We start from the raw sequence: 25,526 nt of genomic DNA, 5'->3' as shown, positions 1-25,526 counted from the left end.
AAAACAAACGCAACTCCGGCCACATGTCAGCAGAAAACAAAACGCAACTCCGGCCACATGTCAGCAGAAAACAAAACACAACTTCGGCCACATGTCAGCAGAAACCAAACGCAACTCCGGCCACATGTCAGCAGAAAACAAACGCAACTCCGGCCACATGTCAGCAGAAAACAAACGCAACTCCGGCCACATGTCAGCAGAAAAATCCCCTCAGACATGTCCACATCTCCCCCTCCCAGACTACACATAAATATGCCAACTCTCCACTTCCCATTCATACACTTGCCTCTTGCCTGTGAGAAGCCCTCACACAGAGTCTCCTGTCCTGACTGTAATGTAAAGCAGCTGGACCTCACTCATCCCCAGCAGTGTCGCTTTTACTTGCCTCAGGGGAGAAGTTGTCAGAGGCAGCCACATCCATCAATGACAGGCAGAGGTTAGTCCGAAGAGCCGCTGGGCCTGCCGTGCACATCTCCGCTGGTCAGGATCTCCAGCCAGCTGGTCTGTCTCCTCTCCCCAGCTGTTTCCCGCCTCATTCGTTTTTGCAGAGAGACGTCAGGTCAAAGTGTGCACGTCTGACGTCTCTCTCTGTACCAGCCAGAGAGGAGGAGGAGGAGGAAAGAGAGGTGTGGCCAAACAGCACTCGTAGCTGTGGCATCTTTCCGGTCCAGAGTCCAGAGACTGTCATAAAAAAAAAAAAAAAAAAAAAAAAAAAGCAGCGCCGTATGTGCGCCCTTGGTGTGACGTCACGGAGCCTCCGAGGCCCCTAAAAACATGAGGCCACAAGCGGCCGCTTGGTCTGCTTGGTGCCTGGCGGCGCCCCTGGCTCTTTTGCTGAAATACTGTGGTACTTCTACGCCAGATGTAATGGGACACGTACCTTCCAAAAAATTCAACTTTTGTCTTGTCGGTCCACAAGGTTTTTTCCCAAAAGTCTTGGCAGTCATTGAGATGTTTTTTAGCAAAATTGAGACGAGTCTTAATGTTCTTTTTGCTTAAAAGTGGTTTGCGCCTTGGATATCTGCCATGCAGGTCGTTTTTGCCCAGTCTCTTTCTTATGGTGGAATCATGAACACTGACCTTAATTGAGGCAAGTGAGGCCTGCAGTTCTTTAGATGTTGTCCTGGGGTCTTTTGTGGCCTCTCGGATGAGTTTTCTCCGCGTTCTTGGGGTAATTTTGGTCGGCCGGCCACTCCTGGGAAGGTTTTTCACTGTTCCATGTTTTTGCCATTTGTGGATAATGGCTCTCACTGTGGTTCGCTGGAGTCCCAAAGCTTTAGAAATGGCTTTATAACCTTTACCAGACTGATAGATCTCAATTACAGTACTTTTGTTCTCATTTGTTGCTGAATTTCTTTGGATCGTGGCATGATGTCTAGCTTTTTGAGGTGCTTTTGGTCTACTTCTCTGTGTCAGATAGCTCCTATTTAAGTGATTTCTTGATTGAAACAGGTGTGGTAGTAATCAGGCCTGGGGGTGACTACAGAAATTGAACTCAGGTGTGATAAACCACAGTTAAGTTGTTTTTTAACAAGGGGGGCAATCACTTTTTCACACAGGGCCATGTAGATTTGGAGTTTTTTTTCTCACTAAATAATAAAAACCATCATTTAAAACTGCATTTTGTGTTCAATTATGTTATCTTTGACTAATAGTTAACGGTTTTTGATGAGCAGAAACATTTAAGTGTGACAAACATGCAAAAGAATAAGAAATCAGGAAGGGGGCAAATAGTTTTTCACACCACTGTATATACTAGGTGCTGGTCATTCTCTGGTTGTCTGCCGTTGCGATAACTACGTGGAAGCACTCAGACCTTTTTGTCAGTTTCTGTGTTACTCTTTAGACCAGTTTCCAGGGTGTTGATGATCACGGACCTCACACCCCAGATTAGGAATACTGTGTATTATCTGTGTTATATCTTCAGACTAGTTCCAGGGTGTTGATGACTACGGAGCTCACACCCAAGACTAGGAATTAGCTTTACCATCCTGTTATATCTTCAGACTAGTTCCAGGGTGTTGATGATCAAGGAGCTCACACCTTTAGACTAGATATTGTATATTATTTGTTATGACCTTCTGCTTTTCCTGACCTCTCTTCTGACCTCTGAATTGGTACTTCGCTATATCTGACTCTCCGTTGCGAAACCTTGCTTGCCTTAGGATTCCGTATCAGTCTCTTTCCTCTGTATCTGATCTGTCTGTCTGTTGCCGACCTGGCTTGTCCGACCTCGAGAACTATCTCCTCTGTTTAGAGATAGTTCATAGATCTGTCAGTGACACTCCACCATTGGTGTCACTCACACTCTGGTCCTTCCCACTCTCTGCCTGACTCCTCCCCTTGGGGAGCCTCAGGCCTCTGGAAGGAGCCTGCTCTTTGGGCAGTATCTGTTACTGCCTTGCACCCTCTATACGGGGGGCTCTCCTCAAAGTATTACTGTTGCACCAAACACTCATATTATACAGGTGTCCAGAGGTTAGAGATATATCTGATTATCGGTGATACTGCAGATCATCAATAATCAGGTATATATCTGTATTCTCGGTGATACTGCAGATCACCGGTAATCAGATCCTCTCTGTGTCACACCGATCGTTACAGTACCGTACTACATTGAATAGCACAAAACTAGTGATGGCAGCAAACATATCAGCATTTCATCTGATGAAATATCAAGTAGAACATGATGATGTCCTGGTATCAACAGGCCCAGATTTACCTCACAGGAGCCTATAGACAACGATGTCCTGGCATCTTAGATTTTGCCCAACATGAACCTTCAGACCCCCGCCGAACTGAACAGCACCGCAAGTGTGCTGGCTGTTCCAGCTGTCACTTCTCCCTTACTACCCTTGCCCGACATAGGTAGCTACAGGTGACCCTTAGTATTAGGTAGCCAGAACTACCCTTAATATTAAGTAGCTAGAGGTGCCTGCAAGTATTAGGTAGCGAGAGGAACCTCAGTACTAAGTAGCTAGAGGTACCTCTGACTGAAGGTAGATCTAATTTACGCTCTGCTCAGGACTCTTGTTTTTTTTTTTTCAACCAAAAGGAGTTTATTGAAGCACAATGGTTTTTAGAAGAAAATACAACAGACATACAACAAATTTTCCATATACAATCATAGACAAATCATAAATCAAGGAATCTTTGTACATAAAATGACAATAAACTGCCAAACAAGTTATTGCATCAATAATAGCATGTTGCTGATATGCAACTGTGGGCAGTAATAAGGGTATATTGTGTAAGTGTAGCACACAATCTTTCGGAGAATAGAGACCTTGCACATATTGACGGTTATTAGAGGCAATAGATCCATCAAAGGAAACTGCTGAAACTTATCACCTAGTGTTGCAGCTCAGTTGGACATATCCCAGGTGTACAGTTCCTCAAAGCAACTCTCAATGATAGCTGATTTAGAGGCACTCCAAGATTACCCATCCCCCAATCATATATTAAGCTTTATCAGCTTTATCATTCTTGCCATTTATCCCAAATTTTATGAAATTTGAAACTATATGCATATAATAATTTTTTATATGGTGAGCTCCTATCCTCCCTTCTGATCCAATCTGCCGTCGTCGGGAAATTGGGACTTTTGGCCATTTTGGCACAATTTGTTGTGAAGCTGTGGATTAAGTTTCAGTTAATATTTTTTTAGTGTCTGCATGGATGGACTTATTTGTAAACACCCCCAGTAGACATTGTGTCATGTAAATCAAAACCGGACATCCAGTTTTTGTCATGTAGAAATTTAACAGTTTGCCACCAAAATTCATGGATGGGCAGTGCGGTCAAGAGCTGTGTGCTCAGCCAACACTTTATATACATCCCCAATGAGATGTTTGGCTGGCCCATCTTTTATTAAGTCTAATACAGGGGAGGTAGTATATGCTAATGTGGATATTGGGAATGCTGTAGATGTGATATACTTGGACTTTGCAAAGGCCTTCGACACTGTTCCACACAAAAGGCTGGTGCAAAAGTTGAGAATGCAAGGACTGGGGAAGCGTCTGTGTGCATGGATAGGGAACTGGCTAATGGACAGAAAACAGATTAGAGTTGTAGTCAATGGATCTTATTCAAAATGGGTGACTGTTAGCAGTGGGTCCCACAGGGGTCAGTACTGGGTCCAGTGCTCTTCCATTTATTTATTAATGACCTGAATAGACATGAATAGATGCAGTACAAAGCAATGTTGCTATTTTTGCAGATGATACAAAATTGTGCAAGTCTCAGGAGGATAGTGACATATTGCAGCAGGATCTGGATAGGATGGCTATATGGACACATAAATGGCAGATGAAATTCAATGTTGAAAAATGTAAAGTGATGCATTTTGGTCTTACCAATGGTCAAGCACCATACAAAATAAACGGGATACAGATGGGGACATCAAACTTGTAGAAGGACTTAGGAGTACTCATCGACAACAAGTTAAATAATCATATTCATGCAGCTAAAGTTAATAACATTTTGGGATGCATTAAAAGGGAGATAAAAACTTGGGATGCTAGCATAATATTGCCCCTTTTCAATTCTCTAGTAAGGCCACATCTGGCCTTACTAGAGAATTCGACAGTCACAGAGCTTGCGCGGCCCTGGCATCCTAGCTCACATCGGTGGGTGTGTTCTGTGCAGGCGCAGTACAAGAGAATCTATGCTGCACCTTCGCAGGACACTCCCAGTGCATACGAGGACGTACCTGGCAGGCAACTGCAAAAGTGAAAGTGATCGTATGGTAATGGTGTGGGAACAGGGTGGCTGCAGGGGGCTGGCAGAAGCACCAGGTAAGTGAAACTTTTTTTTTTGTTTAAATACTTCAAGTTTCCTTTAAGTGCCACAAGTTTCTACAAGGTTTGTGGTAATGGAATATATAGGATTGGTTAACAATGGTTATTCATTTTTTTTTTCAAATAATTTTATTGGAGCTTACAGGTACATACAAAACGATATGCAGTGGTGAAAATCTACAGTAAGAAGGTAAAGCGTATAAGCACATATTCATCATAGCTTCATAGGCATATTGTATAGTTACATATACACAGATAGGAATATCTTAACCACTTAAGGACCAGGGGATTTCTGTGTGATCTGTGCTGCATGGGCTCTCCAGCCCGCATCGTGAATGAGGCAGGGTGATCAGACTTCCCCCCTTTTTTCCCCACTAGGGGGACGTCCTGCTGTAGGGGGGTCTGATCGCCGCCGCTCTATGTGGCCGAGCTCCTCAAAGCCCCCCTCCGCAGCGATATTCCGCGCTCCCTCCCCTACCGCCTCCAATAGGCTTTAGCCTATCAGACGGCGGCGATCCCCGGCCAATCAGAGGCCGGGGATCGCCGATCTCCTTTACGGCGCTGTTGATGTAAACAGCGGGGATTTCTTCCCCGTGTGTTTACAATTAGCCTGCGAGCCGCGATCGGCGGCTCGCAGACTGTTCACGGAGACACCCTCCGTGAACTGACATGGAGTGGAAACACCACTTCGACCTGCCGACGCCTATCGGCGTTTAGGCGGTCGTTAAGGGGTTAAGCAATTAAGCAATTAAGCATTAGCCTCTGACGAAGCAGGGAGACCTGCGAAACGGCTGTCAGGCCATCTTTTGTACCCCTATAACCTTGATGTACCTGTTGGAATAAATCACTACTGAAGCATTGAGACTGGTGCCGGACCTGCTTTCTTCTTGTTCCTTCAACGTGAGTAAGCAAGTAGTGTGCAAACACAAAACACAGATAAAAACAGTTGTCATATGCTTATTCGTCTTTGTTACATTTTTAGCAAACTTAGGCTATAGATATTTTTCCAATTTGTGAGGTTGCTGGTAGCCTTTCCATAACATAGCTTCATGCATGTTGAATTAGTATGGCTCTGTAAAATGATTAGGCTATAGGTACACTACATACCAGTGGTAGAAAAAGAGGAGGTGTGTAATTGACATTGCCTAGTATTCATCTGCATGTCATTTTCTTCACCACAATAAATCCTTGCAGGTGTGGAAAGAAAAAGCACAGAGACAACTGGAGCCCAAATGGTGCAGTAAGTCACAACAGTGGTCAAGTGCGAACAACTGGTTGTACTCACAAAGGAAGGCTGCAGACGTGCAACCAACCACTTTAGGCAGGTGGAGATGCACAAACCATTTCACTCACTCTCTCTTGGTAAAAAACTCAAGATGGTTATGGGGATGGTGGAAACTCTCCTGACCAAATAGAACACCCCTCCAAAAGGAGAGTGGATAACACAAAGAGTTTGAAAAGAGGCGACCAAGGTGTGATAAAACTACGGTAAAAACAGCTAAAATGAAAAGGGTGAGGTGGCTTACCTCAATGAAGACAAATTTGTATACTAAACAACAAACTTTTATTTGCACTGGCAACATGTTTTGTAGGTCTGTGCCCACTTCCTCAGGCCAAATAAAGTGCCTAAAAACATTAAATACAAGTGCTCAAGCACTACAAACACATTCAATATACAATATACAAATATATACAACAAATATATATATATATATATATATATATATATATATATATATATATATATATATATATATATATATATATAGTTTTATAGTTTTTAATATACTATTGTACCTGCACATATGTGCACTTATAAACCAAATCCATAAGGACAAATATACACAATAAACAGAAGCAGGTGTATGAGTATGTGGCCATATTGGTGCATATATAGAGATGGAAGGGTATGGCGTAAAGTTAATTGAATGACACATATAAAGTGAAATACATTATGTAAGAATAATTTGTCTTTATTAAGGTAAGCCACCTCACCCTTGTAATTTTAGCTGTTTTTAACGCAGTTTTATAATACCTGGGACGCCTCTTTTCCCCTTTGTTGTACAATAAATTCCTTGCATCATTTACAGACATGCAACAGAAAAAGATGATACCATTTATTTGCTAATTTAAAAGATTCTAAAAGTAAGCTGGTGTAAAATCTTGTAAAATTGTAAAATCTTCTAGCCTTATCCTGTATGGGTCTGAAGAAAATACAGTTCGAAAGCCAATTCTTTCAATCTTTTTTAACCACTTGAGGACCCACCCTTTACCCCCCCTTAAGGACCAGCGCTGTTTGATGGGATCTGTGCTGGGTGGGCTCTGCAGCCCCCAGCACAGATCAGCGGGCACGCAGAGCGATCATATCGCCCCCCTTTTTTCCCCCCTATGGGGATGATGTGCAGGGGGGGTCTGATCGCTCCTGCTGGTGGCATGTTGCGGGGGGGGGGCACCTCAAAGCCCCCCCATGCGGCGACATTCCCTCCCCCTCCCTCTCCTACCTGTCCCCCCAGTGATCCGGGCTGCACAGGACGCTATCCGTCCTGTGCAGCCAGTGACAGGACGTCCTCTGTCACATGGCGGCGATCCCCGGCCGCTGATTGGCCAGGGATCGCCGATCTGCCTTACGGCGCTGCTGCGCAGCAGCGCCGTACAATGTAAACAAAGCGGATTATTTCCGCTTGTGTTTACATTTAGCCTGCGAGCCGCCATCGGCGGCCCGCAGGCTATTCACGGAGCCCCCCGCCGTGAATTGACAGGAAGCAGCCGCTCGCGCGAGCGGCTGCTTCCTGATTAATCAGCCTGCAGCTGGCGACGCAGTACTGCGTCGCTGGTCCTGCAGCTGCCACTTTGCCGACGCACGGTATAAGCGTGCGGTCGGCAAGTGGTTAAATTTCTCCAGTAAATGGCATCTTCCTGATTCAAAACTTTTTGCATTAACTGATGGCTAATACAATACAATATGCTACTACAGACATAAAATATAGATTTTAATGAGTATCGAGTTAAAGCAATGTTGCATATATAACAAACACTATATGGTTTCCTATGGAGACCTCAGTCATCTCTAAACAAAAACAAATTGTCATCCTGATAGTTTTAAACCATCGCTTATATTGAAGTCTGCTGAAATCTTTTTTTTTTATTTTTTTTTCTTTTACCTTTACAGGTTGTTTCAGTAAGGATCAGGTATATCTTGATGGGATTCTTCGGATACTAAGGCACAGAGAAACCATAGATTTCCAGCTTCTAACTTCCATGGGAAAGGTATATTCCATGCTTTATATCTACTTGCACATTTCTTCCAGTTGGGGCATGGTAAATGCCAGAGTGGTCATACAGAGAAGAAGGGATTATGTGCAAGCGTGGCTCAGCAAGCAGAAAGGGTCTAAAGCTGGGATACTGTGTTGCCAGTAAGGCTGGCTTTACACCTTGCCATTGCACTGCAATGGGATACTCCATTTCATCGTACCGCAACGCAAAACATGTCATTCATATAACCCTGCTGCAGAGTGCGCCGACAGTGTCATATGCATTCAGTCCACTACAAAGAATCGCACACCTTTAGCAAAATACCTGTTGGTGCTGGACCTTGCAGCAAGTGAAATCCATACATCCAAAGTAGGGTTCGCACACAATCAGGTTAAGAAGAACCAGAGGTTTTTATTGTTCCATAATGAAGTTACATAGGCATACGACTTGGAGTGACGCTTATACGCCTGGAAAAATAAAGTCTCTGGTTCCCGTTAACTTGCTTGTGTGTGGACCCTTCTTTGGATGTAGGTTTATATGTATAAAGCTGCCCCCTCCCCACCCTCCCCGTATGCCCCTCGCTGCCACTCACTGCCCTTCACCCAGTGACGTACTTCCTGCTGGACAGGAATTATGTCACTAGGATTCCCGTAGTCACGTCGTTCCCTGCATGGGTGCCGCAACGCTGCCAACATATTGAAATTTTCTGCGTCGCACATTAACTTACATGCATTCTGCCCCCGCTACATCCACGACTTTGCAGTGGGTTAGAGACCAATTGGGAACTACCGGCACAACCCAACGCGGTAAGTGTGCTAGGCCCCATTACTTTGCATTGCTGTTGCGTTACCTTATGACAAAACAGGGTAACGCAACGCACACTTGCATGGCAAGCGTAAAAGTGGCCTAAAGAGTTACATTAAGTGCCTGTGCGAGTGTGTGTATGTGTGTTTTTGCATTCTGCAGTGTTGGGGGTTGTGCTGGAAGCTTGGTCGTGGAAACAGAGGTTAAAGGGTAGCCCATGAGAGGGCCTTGGAGGCTGACAATAAAACAAAAACAAAAAATAATTAGACAGCCTGTCCCCTCAAACATAATTAGGCAGCATTTCACATTAGTAGGCAGGGTGTCCCCTAAACATAATTAAGCAAAGTCCCCAAAATCATAAGTAGGCATAGTGTCGCCTTTCACTCCCAATATATAAGCAGACATGGCCCCCCTAAATCTCCTAACAAAATGTCCCCATAAATCCTCAAACATAAATAGGCAGTTCAACCCTTAAAGTGGACCTGAACTCTTGCACAGACACAAGGAAAACGTAACAGAAATGCACCCTGTATGTATTTAAAGAGTTTAGCCCGTGTAATTCCCCCTCATTTGTGTCTTATCACTATTTGTGATTTGATCACTCCCTGGTGTCCCATGACTGCCTATGGCAGAAAAGCAGATAAGCCCATTTGAAAGCACAGACTGTAAACAATCTGTCTGATTCCATGAATCAGGAAGTAGAAACTGTCCAGGTTTTTTTTAGGATTTGTATCAGCTGTAACAAAGAAATGTTTTTGCTTATTATGCTGTTGTGTATCTTTTAGAGCAGAGAGGAGTTCTGAGGAAACTGAGGGTAGAGACATATGGAGGCTGACATATTTATTTCCTTTTAAATAATGCAAATTGCCTGGCTCTTCTCCTGATCATCCGCCTCTAATACTTTTAGCCAGGACCAGGGCAGTTTCTCTGCTAAATTGTGCCCAGAGCGAGGGTGTAAAAATTGCGCCCCCTCCCCCGTGGACTCGCAAACTCTTACTCTTTAGGGACAGTCACACAGCCACAGGTCACAAGTAGATCTGCCTACTTACTAGTGACCAGCCATTCATCCAGGAGGAAGCAGGGACCAGGAAAACACACAGGTGAATAGAGCCCGGAAAGCGGACTCCTCCATGGGCGCCACGCACTGACAACCTGCAGTACCGCTACAGGACATCAGGTGTCATCACACGGGGGTGCTGGTAATCTTCTTTCTTCTTCCATTTGACTGTACCACGCATCACCAGCTCCCTAGCGGTTCTGTCCTTCTGCCTGCGCCCCCCTTCTTTTACTTGCCAGTTGGCGCCCAGGGCTCCTTATAAATCTTCAAGCGTAATAAGGCAGAGTCCCCCTCAATCTTCAAATATAAAAGTTTTAGCCATGTATTTAGGAAAGGGTTCTTTATGGTAAGAGTGATTAAAATGTGAAAAGTATTACCACAGGAAGTATTTATGTAAAATTCTATATCTGTGTTTAAGGAGCCTTAGATGCTTTCCTTGCATTGAAAGATATCCATGGCTAGGTAATTCCTGGTGGTGCTGATCCATGGATTTTATGTGATTGCCATGTGGAGTCGGAAAGGATTTTTTCCCCTTAATTGGGATTGCCTTATAAGGGTTTTTTGCCTTCCTCTGGATCAACAGGGATATGTCAGGGTGTTGGCTGATGTTGTAAATTATTTATTGGTTGAACTTGTTAGACATATTTCTTTTTTCAACCCCAATAGCTATGTAATTATTGGGTTACTGAATGATTAAGATACATTACAATCAAAACCTTGAAATGCGCTTTAACACAGCAAGGGATTCTAAAGTCTTCATATAGAAAAACAAACAATGAAATGGTTTGGACAGCGGCGTAGCAATAGGGGGTGCAGAGGCTGCGACCGCACCAGGGCCCCTGGACCCGAGGGGCCCACTAGGGGCCCTCTTTCATCCTTTGTATTAGCTTTGCATTGGTGCTATGCTGGTAATGAACACCTCTATATGTGCATTGCATAGTGGTAATCCTTCACAAACTGTTTCCTTACTCTGATTACACCTCTCTGAGACTGAGGTTTTGAGGCTCCATACCAATATAGTTCTTAGGTAAAACTTGCACGGGGGTCCCAAGCTCCTTAGTTACTCCACTGGGTTTAAAGTTTTGTGTACTTGATGCTGTGGTTTCTAGTACTGTAGTTCATACAGGCTTGTTCATCATATTAGAACATTGCAGTATTGACCACTAGATGTCCTTTGTGAAGGGACCCTAGAGAGCTTTTTTTTGTACCTGTAGTCCTACTAACAAATACAGAAGGCATTATTGTTTTAAGGCCACTAGATGGGGTTGTGAAACCTTTTAGGAGTTATATTTATGCACTCCTAAAACTGAATGCTAAGTTCCGGTAACATTTTAAGAAACACAATTTAGTATTATGACAATTTCTAATGAGTTATATTTGCAGTTATACATACATGGATACATAAGGATTTGTTGAAACTACATCACACCTCCCATAACTTCAGATCATTCAGCTGCTGAGAAGGTGTCATTTACACCCCTGGATTCTTCAAGGGACCCTGAGCTGTAATTAAAAGTGGAATTTGGACTTACCTGGAGCATCCTACAGCCCCCCCCCCAGCCCTGGAGGTCCTCCGGCATCCTCTTCTTCCTTCTCCCAGTCCCGCTAGCTGCTCCGGTAATCAGTGACTTTGGGTGAAGTCTCACATGCACTCCCCCTCCGCACGGCCGTCACGTCAGCACGTTGGTTGCCGTAAGCCTCCTGCGCATGCGTGGTTCAGTCTTTAGAGGACCACACATGCGCAGGAGGCTTACGGTGACTGGTGTGAGTATGCGATGGCCACCCGGCAGGGGAGGGCACATGTGACTTCACCCAAAGTCCGGATACCAGAGCAGCCAGTGGAACAGTGAAAAGGAAGAAGAGGATGCCGGAGGACCTCACGGGCTACGGGGGGGCTGGAGGAAGCCGCAGGTAAGTCTAAATTCCATTTTTAATTACAGCTCAGGGTCCCTTTAAACCTTTCCTTGAGAAAAAAGAAAACTAGGAGCACAACCTGATTCTACATAGGCTTAGGAATGTACATACACGTTTATCTCATTATGTCACGAGTCAGTTCAGTCAGGTTTAATGAAAAGCTATTTCAGTATAAAGTTATTGAACCTGCTGAGAATCAAATGGGAAAATTAGTGAGTGTGTGGCTCTCTTCAGCTGACATCCATTGTTTTCACAGCACATAGAACAGCCCATGTGAAGCACAGGCAAACAGAAGACAGATTAAAAAATATCTGAGGTTACGTTTCTAAAAGATTTGATACTTAACCAGGGCTTCCTCCAGCCCCATGAGCAGCGATGCATCCCTTGCTGCCCTCCCGAGTGCCTCCATTCTCTGGCTATCGGGCCTGGTAATATGGCTCAGTGTTGCCAGTCAGCTTTTCTGCGCATGTGCAGAGGGGTCGGAAGCTCTATGCGCAGGCGCAGTATGTGGGGCATCAGCGGGGGGCTGGTAGAAGCCCCAGGTAAGTTGAACTTTTTTTTTTTTTTTTTACAGGTTACAGTACTCTTTAAGCACCTGAAACAAGCATGCAGTCTTGTCAGAATTCTTATAGTTTGTTTAAGCGGGAAAAGCTTCCATATGTATATGTTTTAAGTTTGAATGTGCCATGCAAAAGTTCTGCGAAGATAAAGTACTTCTTTAAAATGCTCTGAGACTTTCTAGTGTAGGGAAGGTTGTAACTTCAGACAGTGATTGTCATAAGATTGCTTTAATTACACAAGCTAGAGCATTTTGTTTATGTTACAAGCATCTTTAGGATGCCAAGGTTATAGACAAGCGTATTGTGTGAAGACTGAAAAGAAGTTTAAAGGGAACTAATCACCCTTTCTTTCACTGGAATTTATCCTGGCATAGAAGCTGCCATGTTCTCCCCACCTCTTCTCACAGTCCTTATTTACAGAAGTCACAGATGCTATTTTGACACATTCACTCTAGATAATCTCTTTGAAGAAACTGTCCTAATTACCCACCCCACTTTGTTGATAAAAAGGTATTGTTTACTTCTGTTAATTACTACAATAAAATAAATAGCGTCCTGAAATTTCTGTGGCTGGGGACATTTGGGCAGGCCTGCTGAAGTAGGCTAATAAAACTTAATTGCTAAACTTTGAATGTAGAATAAAAGGTAAAATGAAAGTTATTTTAGTAATGAGACATATTGTTAGCATGCATTTTTCATAAAATGGTACTTGGTTCACTTTAAAAATCACATTACTGCAGCAAGCATATAAGCAAATATGCTTTGTTATATTACATATAAATATTATTAATAATCAATACATTCCTTCTAAAGAAAGAAATACCAAATATACTCGAATACAAGTCGACCTCGTGGATAAGTCGACTCCAATATTCAACCCTCTTAAGCTGGAATAATTTTATTGACTCAAGTATAAGTCTACCTAGCAACGTTAATGGCGGCACTTGGGGACCAAGTGGGGTTAGTGACTGCACTGCACACAGTATTTCAGCTATTAACCTCTCCTGCCCCTTAAGTGCAGACAATACCTCCTCCAAGCAATTATTCACTCCAAGCAATTATTCACTTCCTTTTATGGAGCCCAGTAGTTCCCCCCGCCTCTTTCCTTGTTAATTGTTGTGGCTGGGACTTTCAGGACCTGTGTTTTCTTGGATTTTTCCTTTCCCCAAAGTATTACTTACAACTGGGTAAATTGCTGCAAATGGGAATGTCACTATTATTAGTACACATTTAACTCAGTGTGCTCAGTGATGCCCGTGACTCATGTGTAAGTCGACCCCTATATTTTTATGAAGAGAATCAGACCTAAATTTCTAGACTTATACTTGAGTATATACAGTAATTATTGTTAAACCCTATAATTACATGTAATATACTGTAATTTATAACTTTTAAATACATTAAAAATGTACCTGAGATGGCGAAAAAAAAGTTTTATACTTACTCGGGGCTTTCTTCAGCCCTATGAGCACTGATGCGTCCCTCGCCGTCCTCTCGAGTGCCTCCGTTTGGCCACAATCAGCCCCAGAAATCTGGCTCATTTGTGTCAGTCGCCTCTACTGCTCATTTGAGACCCCTCCGTGCATGCACAGTAGAGCTAACTGGCACGACTGAGACAGATTACCGGGGCTGACTGCGGATGAATGAAGGCACTTGGGAGGACGGCGAGGGACGCATCAGTGCTCATGGGGCTGGAGGAAGCCCCGGGTGAGTATAAAATCGTTTTATTTCATCATCTCAGGTTTACTTTAAATGCCTGATTCTGCAGGCAAAGTTTGAAACACATTTTAGATGTTTTGGTTATGAATGTCCTATCAAACATTTTGGAATGTCAACAATAAACATATCAAGTTTTTTTCTATTGTTTTCTATTTAGGACAATGATGCCACCTGGCGGTTTTTATATTCTTTATAAAATTAATATAGAAAATGGTTTTAAATGATTAAGTTAAAATATGCTGTTACATCTTATATGATTAATTGTTTTAAGAAGAATTATATAATAACCTTTATATTTAAATAAGTATATTGGTTGAAGCCCTGTATGCTTCAATAAGCATTAACCACTTTACCCCCGCCCGTACGAATTTCTCCGTCCCTTTTTCCATCCTTTAACCCCTAGGGACGGAGAAATCCGTACTTTCCGCGTACCCGACGCTGTCCGCGCTCCCGCTAGTAAACACGCCGCCGCCCGCTCGCCCGGAGATCAATGAACGGGAAAATCCATTCCCGTTCGTTGATCTAAGCCCCACAATGATCTGCTGCTCTCCTATGGGCAGCGCGATCATTGTGAGAAAAAACTCACGTGTCCAGCCTCCTTATACTTCCTCCAAGCTTCCGGAAGGACGCTTGGAGGTCGCATTAAAACAAAAAGTTACTGTGGCCATCTTGTGGCCAAATAGTAAGCTACACCCTACACATTTTTCACATACAAATAAATGATTTTTACACAAAAAATTAACTCATTACCTCCCACACTCCCATTTTTTTTTTTTTGTAATTAAAAAAAAATTCAAAAATTTACAATTAAAAAAAATACATAAATAGTTACCTTAGGGACTGAACTTTTTAAATATTTATGTCAAGAGGGAATAACACTGTTACTTTATAAACTATGGGCTTGTAATTAGGGATGGACGCAAAACTGAAAAAAATGCACCTTTATTTCCAAATAAAATATTGGCGCCAAACATTGTGATAGGGACATAATTTAAATGGTTTTATAACCGGGACAAAAGGGCAAATAAATTTAATGGGTTTTAATTACAGTAGCATGCATTATTTAAAAACTATAATGGCCAAAAACTGAAAAATAATTATTTTTTTCCCCACATTTTTCCTATTTTCCCATTAAAACACATTTAGAAAAAAATAATTCTTGGCATAATGTCCCACCTAAAGAAAGCCTAATTGGTGGCAGAAAAAACAAGATATAGTTTATTTCATTGCGATAAGTAATGATAAAGTTATAGACGAATGAATGGAAGGAGCGCTGAAAGGTGAAAATTGCTCTGGTGCTCAGGGGGTAAAACCCCTCAGTGGTGAAGTGGTTAAATTGCTGTAAATGTTAAGTTACAAATCCATGTGATTTGCTGGGTCAAAATGACCAAAATGTCCATTTCAGGAATAGGACAGACACATTCCAAACTAATTAGCAGAGAGACATATTATCAAAAGTGCATCATACAAAAATGAAGAAAGAGCTGGCACATCCAAAGCAAATAATTATTGGTTCCATGTAAATGCATATGGCCATAACAGAAAAGAAAGAGCCATTGAAGATTTACTTTGGATGTGCCAGTGTTCTCTTCTATTGAATACTGAATAGAGGGTGTCATCCCTCTTTTCCAGCTGTTGCACTCCCCTTAAAGGATCCCCCCCTCCCCGGATCTACTTACCCATGGCTTCCTCCAGCTCGTTGCCGGCGACATGTCCCACGTCGCAGCTCCGCTCGCAGCCCGTGGCCCGGAATCCCCGCAGGTACTGAGGCCCGACCTCAGGGTCGGCCTCGTACTGTGCCTGCGCAAGTGGCGCTGTCAATCACCACCCCGTTGTCCGCGCTGTACTGTGCAGGAACAGTAGTTCTACGTCTGCGCAGTACAGCGTGGACAACGTGGCGGTGATTGACAGCGCCACTCGTGCAGACGCAGTACAAGGCCAACCCTGATGTCGGCCTCAGTACCGGTGGGGATTCCAGGCCGCGGGCTGCGAGTGGAGCTGCGTCGTGGGACATGTCGCCGGCAACAAGCTGGAGGAAGCCACGGGTAAGTAGATCCGGGGGGGCGAAATGCATGATAGCTCATTTAAAGACAAAGGGTTTGATTCTTTAGGCCTCGTTTCCATATAGCGCGCTTTGGATTACTATTGATCTCCTGTTGTGGCAATTGCCTAGATTCTGACTACGCTTTTAGATTTCTTCCTGGGCCGACTTTGGATTGTTTCTGACCCTGATATTGCCTAGTTCTTGTGTACTGCGATATCTCTCATTTCCTATGTATGACCCTGGATTGTTACTGGAGGTGAGTTTGCTTTTCGAATCTGTATCACACAAATTACTACAAAAACACTGTAGTTCGGCTGCCAGCACTAGCTGGAAGCCAAATTACATCTTTCCCCCACTATCCATGGCGGCCTGGAGGGAGAATAGTAATTCATGCCACTGGGACTTGTGCAGAAGGAAGGTTAGCCGTTTATTAAATTTACCTAGCACCCAAATCTCCAGGCAGCCGATTCATAGCCTTGGAACTGTTAATATTTTGTATATATGCTGTATGATAAGCAAATACAATTTTTTTTATACAAATCAAATACTAAGTGCTCTGATTCATTTCAAGGTGTACCGTCAATCTATAATTCCTGTTATAGAGGGTTCAGACCCTGCTATGCCCGATTTATATGATAGCAATGCTTTAAAGGCTTGATCCTTTCCTGAGTTAGCGATTATGCAAAAGGCAAGAACCGCTCAAGCTTTTGACAGTCTGTTTGGTCAGACTCAGGGGCGTAGCAATAGGGGTTGCAGAGGTAGCGACCGCATCGGGGCCCTTGGGCCAGAGGGGCCCCGAAGGGCCCTCCCTCAACTACAGTATTAGCTCTATATTGGTCCTGTGCTCATAATAATCACTTCTACAGATACTTTGAATAGTGGTAATTATTAACAAACTGTTCCCTATCCCCTTCTTGCATCTCAGACACTGTAGTTACCATTGGCAGGTTTTGATGTGCCGTATCAATTGCTATGTATAGAGTTCTTGGGGGGCCCCATTGTAAAGCTTGCATCAGGGCCCACAACGCCTTAGCTACGCCACTGGTCAGACTTTAAGAACACCGGGTCTGCACACTGGTTCTGGGGGAGGACACAATAAGTATTCAAGCAGAGAATAAGGCAGCACAACATGTAGACAAGCTGGTGTTTTGAAAAGGATGAAATACTAGCCTCCATATGCTTCTCATTACATAGTCGCGTTTATCCCCCACCCCTTCTTTTATTTCACTCCCCCCCCCCCTGCCCCCTATTTTTCATTTACAGTAATCACAGCTTGCCAGTAACTGTGGAGTTAATTTACATCAAATCTGGGGTAGTTCACACCCACCTATGTCTACAGCAACACACAATGGCCTCAATTCACTAAGCTTATCTCCTTGCATGTAGTAAACGTAACTCTTCTGTCCTAATGTTGGGAACACACATTTCATTTTCCCGCACGATAGATGCATTCGACTGATAAATTCTGTCATGTCCGATATTTCGCTTGATCGTTTTACCGCTCGATTCCTCATAGAAGTGAATGGAAAAAAGATAAAAAAAAGTGAGCGGAAGATAAGAGAATCGAGCAGAGAATTGAGTGGTAAATCGATCGAGCGTAGAATCATGCAGAAAAAAAAGTATCGTGTGTTCAAAGCATAAGTTAAGGAGAGATCTCCCATGTTAACATTTCAATCCTTAAAATAACTACAGAATTCTAAAGTTAAAGACAGGCTGTTAATTAACTGCATGTGAAAATAACTACAGAGGAGGTAACTTAAAGCGTGATTGTCACCATAAAAATCAAATTTCAACAGCAACTGGTCTGAGTGTATTAAGTGATAAATAAGCTAATCCTGCATTTAAAACTTTCAAAACTTTTTCTGCTGTTATGATTTGGAGTTATAACATACTTAAGGAGCACTGGCCCTTTAGTCAGGCCCGGCCCTAGACTTTTTGCCACCTGAGGCAAGCTTTAAGCAACCCCCCCCCCCCAAGCCGTGGGTGTGAGGGGCCGCCCGAGCTGGAGGGGATAGCGAGCAGGAAGGGGGTATTGGGCCTAGCGGCGGGGAAGGGGGTCGGACCCCCCCCCTCCCTCGCCTGGGTCCCCCGTCCTCCGCTCCCCTCCAGCTTTAAAAAGTTGCGTGGCTGGCTGGCTGGCTGCAGCTGTAAGAGGCAACGGGCGGGGATCACTCACCTCTTCCTCATTCCAGCCTAGCCTGCGCTCCACTGACGTCACTTCCTGCTAGGCCGCAGGAAGTGACGTCAGTGGAGCGCACGCTGGAACGAGGAAGTGGTGAGTGATCCCCGCCCGTTGCCTCTTACAGCTGCAGCCAGCCAGCCACGCAACTTTTTAAAGCTGGAGGGGAGCGGAGGACTGGGGAACCAGGCGAGGGAGGGGGGGGTCTGACCCCCCTCCCCGCCGCTAGGCCCAATACCCCCTTCCTGCCCGCTATCCCCTCCAGCTCGGGCGGCCCCTCACACCCACGGCTTGGGGGGGGGGGGGTTGCTTAAAGCTTGCCTCAGGCGGCAAAAAGTCTAGGGCCGGGCCTGACTAAAGGGCCAGTGCTCCTTAAGTATGTGATAACTCCAAATCATAACAGCAGAAAAAGTTTTGAAAGTTTTAAATGCAGGATTAGCTTATTTATCACTTAATACACTCAGACCAGTTGCTGTTGAAATTTGATTTTTATGGTGACCCCCCAGAAGTGCCGCCTGAGGCAAAAGTTTCACCCCGCCTCATGGGCGGGACGGCCCTGCCTTTAGTAGTCAGGCAGTTGCATGCTGGGAGTTCTTTTTATCTATAATATATTCCTCCTCTTGCATTTATTTCCCTACCTAGCTGCTTATCTGAAACACGATCCCCTGCTCACTTGTGTTTACAAGCAAGGCTTTGGTAACTAAGCGATTGGAGGAGAAAAGAAGGATTAGCCAAAAGACATGGTTCCCACCAGGAACAGAATTTTCTTCATTTACTGTATAACATTCACTGAAATCAAAACGTGGACAGTACAATACATATCTTATGCAAGTAGATCAAGTATTTATCTACTTATATATGTGTTTTTTCCCTGGCATAGTATGGCTTATCCTACTGCTTTAAAGGGAAGGTCCAAGCAAAATAAAAAAATGAGTTTCACTTACCTGGGGCTTCTACCAGCCCCATGCAGCCATCCTGTGCCCTCGTAGTCACTCACTGCTGCTCCAGTCCCCCGCTGGCAGCTGGCCGACCTCTGAGGTCGGCGGGCCGCATTGCGTACATTTTTACACATTCTCGCTAGTGCAGGAACATTAACACATACATTTTTACGCATTACTGGTTTAAAAATTTACGCATTGAACCAGTAATGCGTAAAAATGTATGTGTTAATGTTCCTGCACTAGCGGGAATGCGTAAAAATGTACGCAATGCGGCCCGCCGACCTCCGAGGTCGGCAAGCTGCCAGCGGGAGACTGGAGCAGCAGTGAGTGACTACGAGGGCCCAGGATGGCTGCATGGGGCTGATAGAAGCCCCAGGTAAGTGAAACTCATTTTTTTATTTTGCTTGGACATTCCCTTTAACCTCCCCGGCGTTCTATTGAGATCGCCAGGGAGGCTGCGGGAGGGTTTTTTTTAATAAAAAAAAAACTATTTCATGCAGCCAACTGAAAGTTGGCTGCATGAAAGCCCACTAGAGGGCGCTCCGGAGGCGTTCTTCCGATCGCCTCCGGCGCCCAGAATAAACAAGGAAGGCCGCAATGAGCGGCCTTCCTTGTTTTGCTTAGATCGTCGCCATAGCGACGAGCGGAGTGACGTCATGGACGTCAGCCGACGTCCTGACGTCAGCCGCCTCCGATCCAGCCCTTAGCGCTGGCCGGAACTTTTTGTTCCGGCTGCGCAGGGCTCAGGCGGCTGGGGGGACCCTCTTTCGCCGCTGCTCGCGGCGAATCGCCGCAGAGCGGCGGCGATCAGGCAGCACACGCGGCTGGCAAAGTGCCGGCTGCGTGTGCTGCACTTTATTTGAAGAAAATCGGCCCAGCAGGGCCTGAGCGGCAGCCTCCGGCGGTGATGGACGAGCTGAGCTCGTCCATACCGCTCAGGAGGTTAAGGACAGAAATGATAAGATAAATCTCTAACTGTGAAAACATATCTCTACACCTTAATAAGGCAAGATCATTGTTTGGTGGTGAGTTTTCTCTTGCCTTAATATCTCCAGCATGATGTTAGTGAATTGAGGCCATTGTATACACTGCAATGCAACACATTATAGTGTCTTGTGTCCAGTGCACTGCTGCATGCATTTTTATGCAATGCCAGTGTCATACAATTGTGTGCACTAAGCACCTGCATTATGCTACACTGGATTTGGTGTAAACTTGCCCTCACAGTGTCTTTAACATTAACTCAAAACAATGCCCCCAAGGATATAGGCTCTCCTTAGGGGTGTAGCTAAGGGTGGGCAAGGGGGGACATATGTCACTGTGAGGGCGCTCAGTGCGGCTGCTGCACCCCCACATGTGTGAGAGGCAGCTTGCTGCCCACCTGAAGTGAAACTGCTTCTATCCCTCCCTCTACAGTGGAATGAGTAAAAGTTAATAACACCAGAAGGCTCACTGGCTCTGATGTTGAATGACATTAGCTCTCCTCTGTTACAAAGGAGAGGATTCTGGGCATGCTGCAGAGGACAGATGGTGGCGTTACTGGAATGTTGGAGCCAGTGAGTCTTCTGCTGTTGCATCTGGCTATGTAGAGTGGGGCAGTGGCGTAGCTAGGGTGTTTGAGACCCGGTGCGGATCATTTACCGACACCCCCCCCCCCCAAAAAAAAAGTGAAGCGCGCAGAGGCAAAAAAATGGGTGTGAACATGGCATCTCATGGGTGGGGGTAACTGTAATGTAACTGTAACAGTAAGGCAGTGGGCTAATATAGGTAGCCAGAATAGTTGCCCCCAGCATAGGTTAGATAGGTAGCCGCCCCCCAGTATAGGTTAGATTATGCCCGCCAGTATAGGTTAGATAGGTAGCTGCCCCCCAGTATTAGGTAGGTAGGTACCCCCCTAATGGAGGGGGAGCCGCAGCCGCGGGGAGGGCAGCCCGACCTCTCCCTCCCTTCCTCTCCCCGGGCCGCCCTCCGTGCTCCCCCCTTCAGACTGCAGAGTGAGTGCACAGGGAAGCTCTATAAACAGCTACTCACCTACCTGGTTCCAATCGCCGCTCACTAGCCGCCAGTCTCCTCTCTGCATAGCCGCTGATACGCACACTGCTTCCTGTTTAGCCAGAAGCAGCGTGTGTATCAGCGTGTATGCAGAGAGGAGACCGGCTGCGAGTGAGCGGCGATTGGAACCAGGTAGGTGAGTAGCTGTGTATAGAGCTTCCCTGCGCGATAACTCTGCAGACTGAAGGGGGGAGCACGGATGGCAGACCGGGGAGAGGAAGGGAGGGAGAGGTCGAGCTGCCCTCCCCGCGGCTGCGGCTCCCCCTCCATCAGGGGCGTTGCTATGATGCTAAAAGATCCGGGGCACCGCAGGGCACCTAGGAGAAAGGTAGAGTGCGGCGCGCAAAGGCAAAATATGGGCATGGCCTTTACATGGGTGCCAGGAAATGGGCATGGCCATGATGTGGGCATAGCCAACTGTAATGTGACAACGTAAAAGCTGGGTGCTGGTGGGAGGGGTAAACGCTGGGGGCTGGTGGCGTGGGTGGGAGGTTTAAACGCTTGGTGCTGGTGGAGTGGGTGGAAGGGTTAAACACTTGGTGCTGGTGGGGGAGTAAAACGCTGGGTTCTGGTGTGGTGGGTGGGTAGGAGGGTTAAAAGCTGGGTACTAGCTACAGTGGGCGGAGGGGAACATCAAATAACTGGGTGCTGGCCACACACACACACACACACATATACATATACGCGCACACACACATACATATACATGCACACACACACACACATACATATACGCGTACACACACACTGTGCACAATACACAAACACACTATACATACAATCTATACACACACATTGACTACATATACACACACTATACATACCCACAGAGCACACAAACATACGGTTCATAAAATCTATACACACACACACTGTACATACCCACACAGCACACAAACATACTGCAAATGCAATCTATACACACACACACACACACACACTGTACATACCCACACAGCACACAAACATACTGTATATGCAATATATATACACAAACACACACATAAACTCTATGCATGCACACAAGCACTATACATACAATCTCTGCAAACACATACACTGTACTTACAAACTACACCCACACACATACTGTAGATATAAACACATTACATATACCCACAAAAACATGCACTGTACAAAGGGTATATACAAAAAATGTGCATTGTGTACAGCTTATACTTACACACTACAAGGCAGGCGACAGACATTTTGCACAGTCTGGACTCAGCCCTGCATAGTAAAACTTCCTTTCGGGGGAGGGGGTCTCGATCTGCCAGCGACACCTCCCCATCTGCATTCAGTCCTGGCTGGGCTCAGAGGGCTGACGTCACACCTGGCCGGACACTTGACAGCGGCTAAGCAGCTGTCTAAGGGAAGCCGCTGATGGTGCTGCCCGGGAGAGTCTGCCTGCTGGCTGTTGCAGGCTCTCTCCAGTCCATGCATGGATACATAGCCGGCATCTGCACACATGGGCTCAGACAGGCAGACTGAGAAATGCGGGGCAGCTAGGAACCTGTACGCCGGGAGGGTGACTGAGCAGCACCCCCTCTAGGGCGGCTGGGGTCACCCCACCTGGTGCGGGACGCACCCCCCGCAACCCTGTCACAACGCTACTGGAGTGGGGCACATCTGGCTATCTGTAGGGGGGCACACTGGCTATCTGAACAGGGAAGGGGGCACATTTGACTATCTAAACGAGGAAGGAGGGGGGGGGGGCACAACTGGCTATATAAACTGCATTTGTACATTTGGCTCCACCCATGACCTTGCCCACATTCTGATGCGTGGTTACACCATTTTATGCGGGGGGGGGGGGGGGTGCTTTACGTATCAGTAAATGTTACGTACAGTCTGACGGAGTAGGAACAAATTATTTAGAAGGATAATTATTAACCCTTACAGTAAGAAAAAACGAAAAAAATAAAGGGACACAAACTATTTCTAAGTTGATTGGGACTCTACATTCACGTGCTCATCTCATCGTATCATTTCAGGTACTCTTTAAGAAGCTTTCAATGGTAGTGATATGTCTACCACAGTGGAAAGCAGAAAAAAAATAGTGTAGCCTCTCCCCCTTAAAGAGTCAATAGTCAGGCAGGTCTCTCAAATAGAGGGGAAACATCACCTCCCCTCCATTTCACGAGCTCTGTTATATGATTGGTGGGCACAGAGGCTCCAGAAAAATCTCTGTCTCCTAGGTAATTGGATCAAAGAAACATCCCACCCATATAGGCTCAATGTGTAAACATTAAGAGTTAATAAAGAAACACAGAAGGTTGTAATATAATCTGAATTATTATTTTTAAAGACCAGTGTATTTATTAACAGACAAATAAAGATGGTCACAGTCCTGGAACTGATTTCAGGAAATGTATTCCTTACGTTGCCGGTGCTGCACCTCACTCAGGTCACCCCCCTGAGAGTCCAGTCGTATAGATAGTGAAGAGGCGGCACACGAATGGCTTGCTAATTAAAGCATGTATTAATGGTGGAGCGACACTACATGTTACGAACCATCACGGTTCTTCATCAGGTGTACTTATTAACAGCCCTGATTGCAGTGTAGCCCCTGCCCTGTTGATTCAAGGTTTCTCTCTGTGTTGCTTGAGAAGGGTCTGTGGGAGGTGCATACTCCTCAAACTCTGACAATGAGATCTTAACTTGTAATCTGAGGTCTTAATAAAAGCGTTACCCCAAAGCAACAAACTTAAAAAAAATTGACTGATTGGATTCTATGCTCTCCCATAACAAAATGTTGTTGCTGCCTGGCAAATACCTCCTCTGTTTAAAAAAAATAAATGTTGTTATATTTTTATATTTCCCATAAACCTGCACTACTGATATGTATTTTCATATTCTAAATAATTGTATGATACATATGGCATTTGCCTTTGGCTTATAGTATATCATTTTAGGCAGTGCTGGATTTACAGCTAAGGAGCCTATAGGCACATAAGCTCTGGCACCCTAAACTCCGCCCCTTAACACAGGCCAGACCCCTCAGATCATGCCCCATTTTCCTTATTCAATAAAACCAAAAAAAGTAATGTAGATATTACCAAAGGCAAGAAGAGAATATCAACAATGTGCAGATATTTCCAGCGACAAGTAGAATTGACCAAATATAGGCTGCTATTACAAACAACAAGCAGATAATTTAGAGGGATACAATGTGTTTAGGAAGGATAGAACAGGGAAAAAATGGTGGAAGGGTTTGTCTCTTTCTTAAGAACTCTTTTACAGCTGTCCTAAACAATGAGATGGAGGAAGATTGCGAAGATGTGGAGTCCGTTTGGGTAAATATTCATGGTGGAAATAAAGGTTGCCAATTGCTTATTGGGGTATGCTACAGGCCACCACATATTGATGAAGCTGCAGAATTGCAATTACTACAGCAGATTTAAAAAGCTGCAAGTAAAAATGAGGTCATAGTTATGGGTGACTTCAACTTTCCAGACATTGACTGGAGTATTGAGGCTACCCATTCTGGTAAAAGCAGCAGATTTCTGGCATCACTACAGGACAGTTACCTGACTCAAATGGTAACGGAACCAACTAGGGGGAATGCATTACTGGATTTGATCATTTCAAATAGACCAGATAAGTTCCCATATGCAATTAACTTTTTCACCTGAGTTATGTCCTAGGAGATAATTATATCCTAGGAGATAATTTTCATCTTCTCTTTAAACATACTTTTCAGCAATTTACAATTGAAAAAGTACCCAAAAGTTGGGGAAATAGTACTGTCACACTTATGTAGAGTATCTTCTTGCTTGCTGATGGCTTAAAAGGCATTTTAGGGCAAGTTGTGAAGATATCACCCAAGAGAAAACTCAAGAGAGAAAGTGAACTGCATATGGTCCAATGTATCAAATGTGCAGGTTCAAGAACATTTGGGAAATAGTGATCACAACATGATAACGTTTGATCTGGTGACTGATAGGCCCGCAGGGCAGCGGGACCACTAAAACTATGAATTTTAGAAAAGCAAAGTTCAATCAACTCAGGCAGGCACTAAGTTTGGTGAACTGGGATAATGTACTACAAGGGGAGAACACTGAAGGGAAATGGCAAGCTTTTAAACTTATTCTCAATCAATATTGTAGTAGCTATATCCCACATGGAAACAACATGTCTAGGAATAAAAAAAGGCCTCTATGGATGAATAGAAAGGTTAGAGATAAAATGAAGGGGAAAAAGAA

The 25,526-nt window shown here is 44.7% G+C and overlaps 1 protein-coding gene across 1 annotated transcript in view; it reads left to right on the top strand.

Annotated features, from left to right (window-relative positions):
• The window catches only part of MATCAP2 (microtubule associated tyrosine carboxypeptidase 2), a 120,426-nt gene that overhangs the window by 71,471 nt on the left and 23,429 nt on the right, over positions 1-25,526 (top strand). Inside the window, 1 exon segment of the mRNA XM_068234523.1 lies at positions 7,969-8,066. Coding sequence (XP_068090624.1) covers positions 7,969-8,066 — 98 coding nt within the window.

This window comes from Hyperolius riggenbachi, chromosome 5 (assembly GCF_040937935.1).
Source record: "Hyperolius riggenbachi isolate aHypRig1 chromosome 5, aHypRig1.pri, whole genome shotgun sequence".
In the NCBI taxonomy this organism is placed as follows: domain Eukaryota; kingdom Metazoa; phylum Chordata; class Amphibia; order Anura; family Hyperoliidae; genus Hyperolius; species Hyperolius riggenbachi.
Note: the sequence above shows the minus strand (reverse complement) of the source record. Positions and strands in the feature narration are given on the sequence as shown.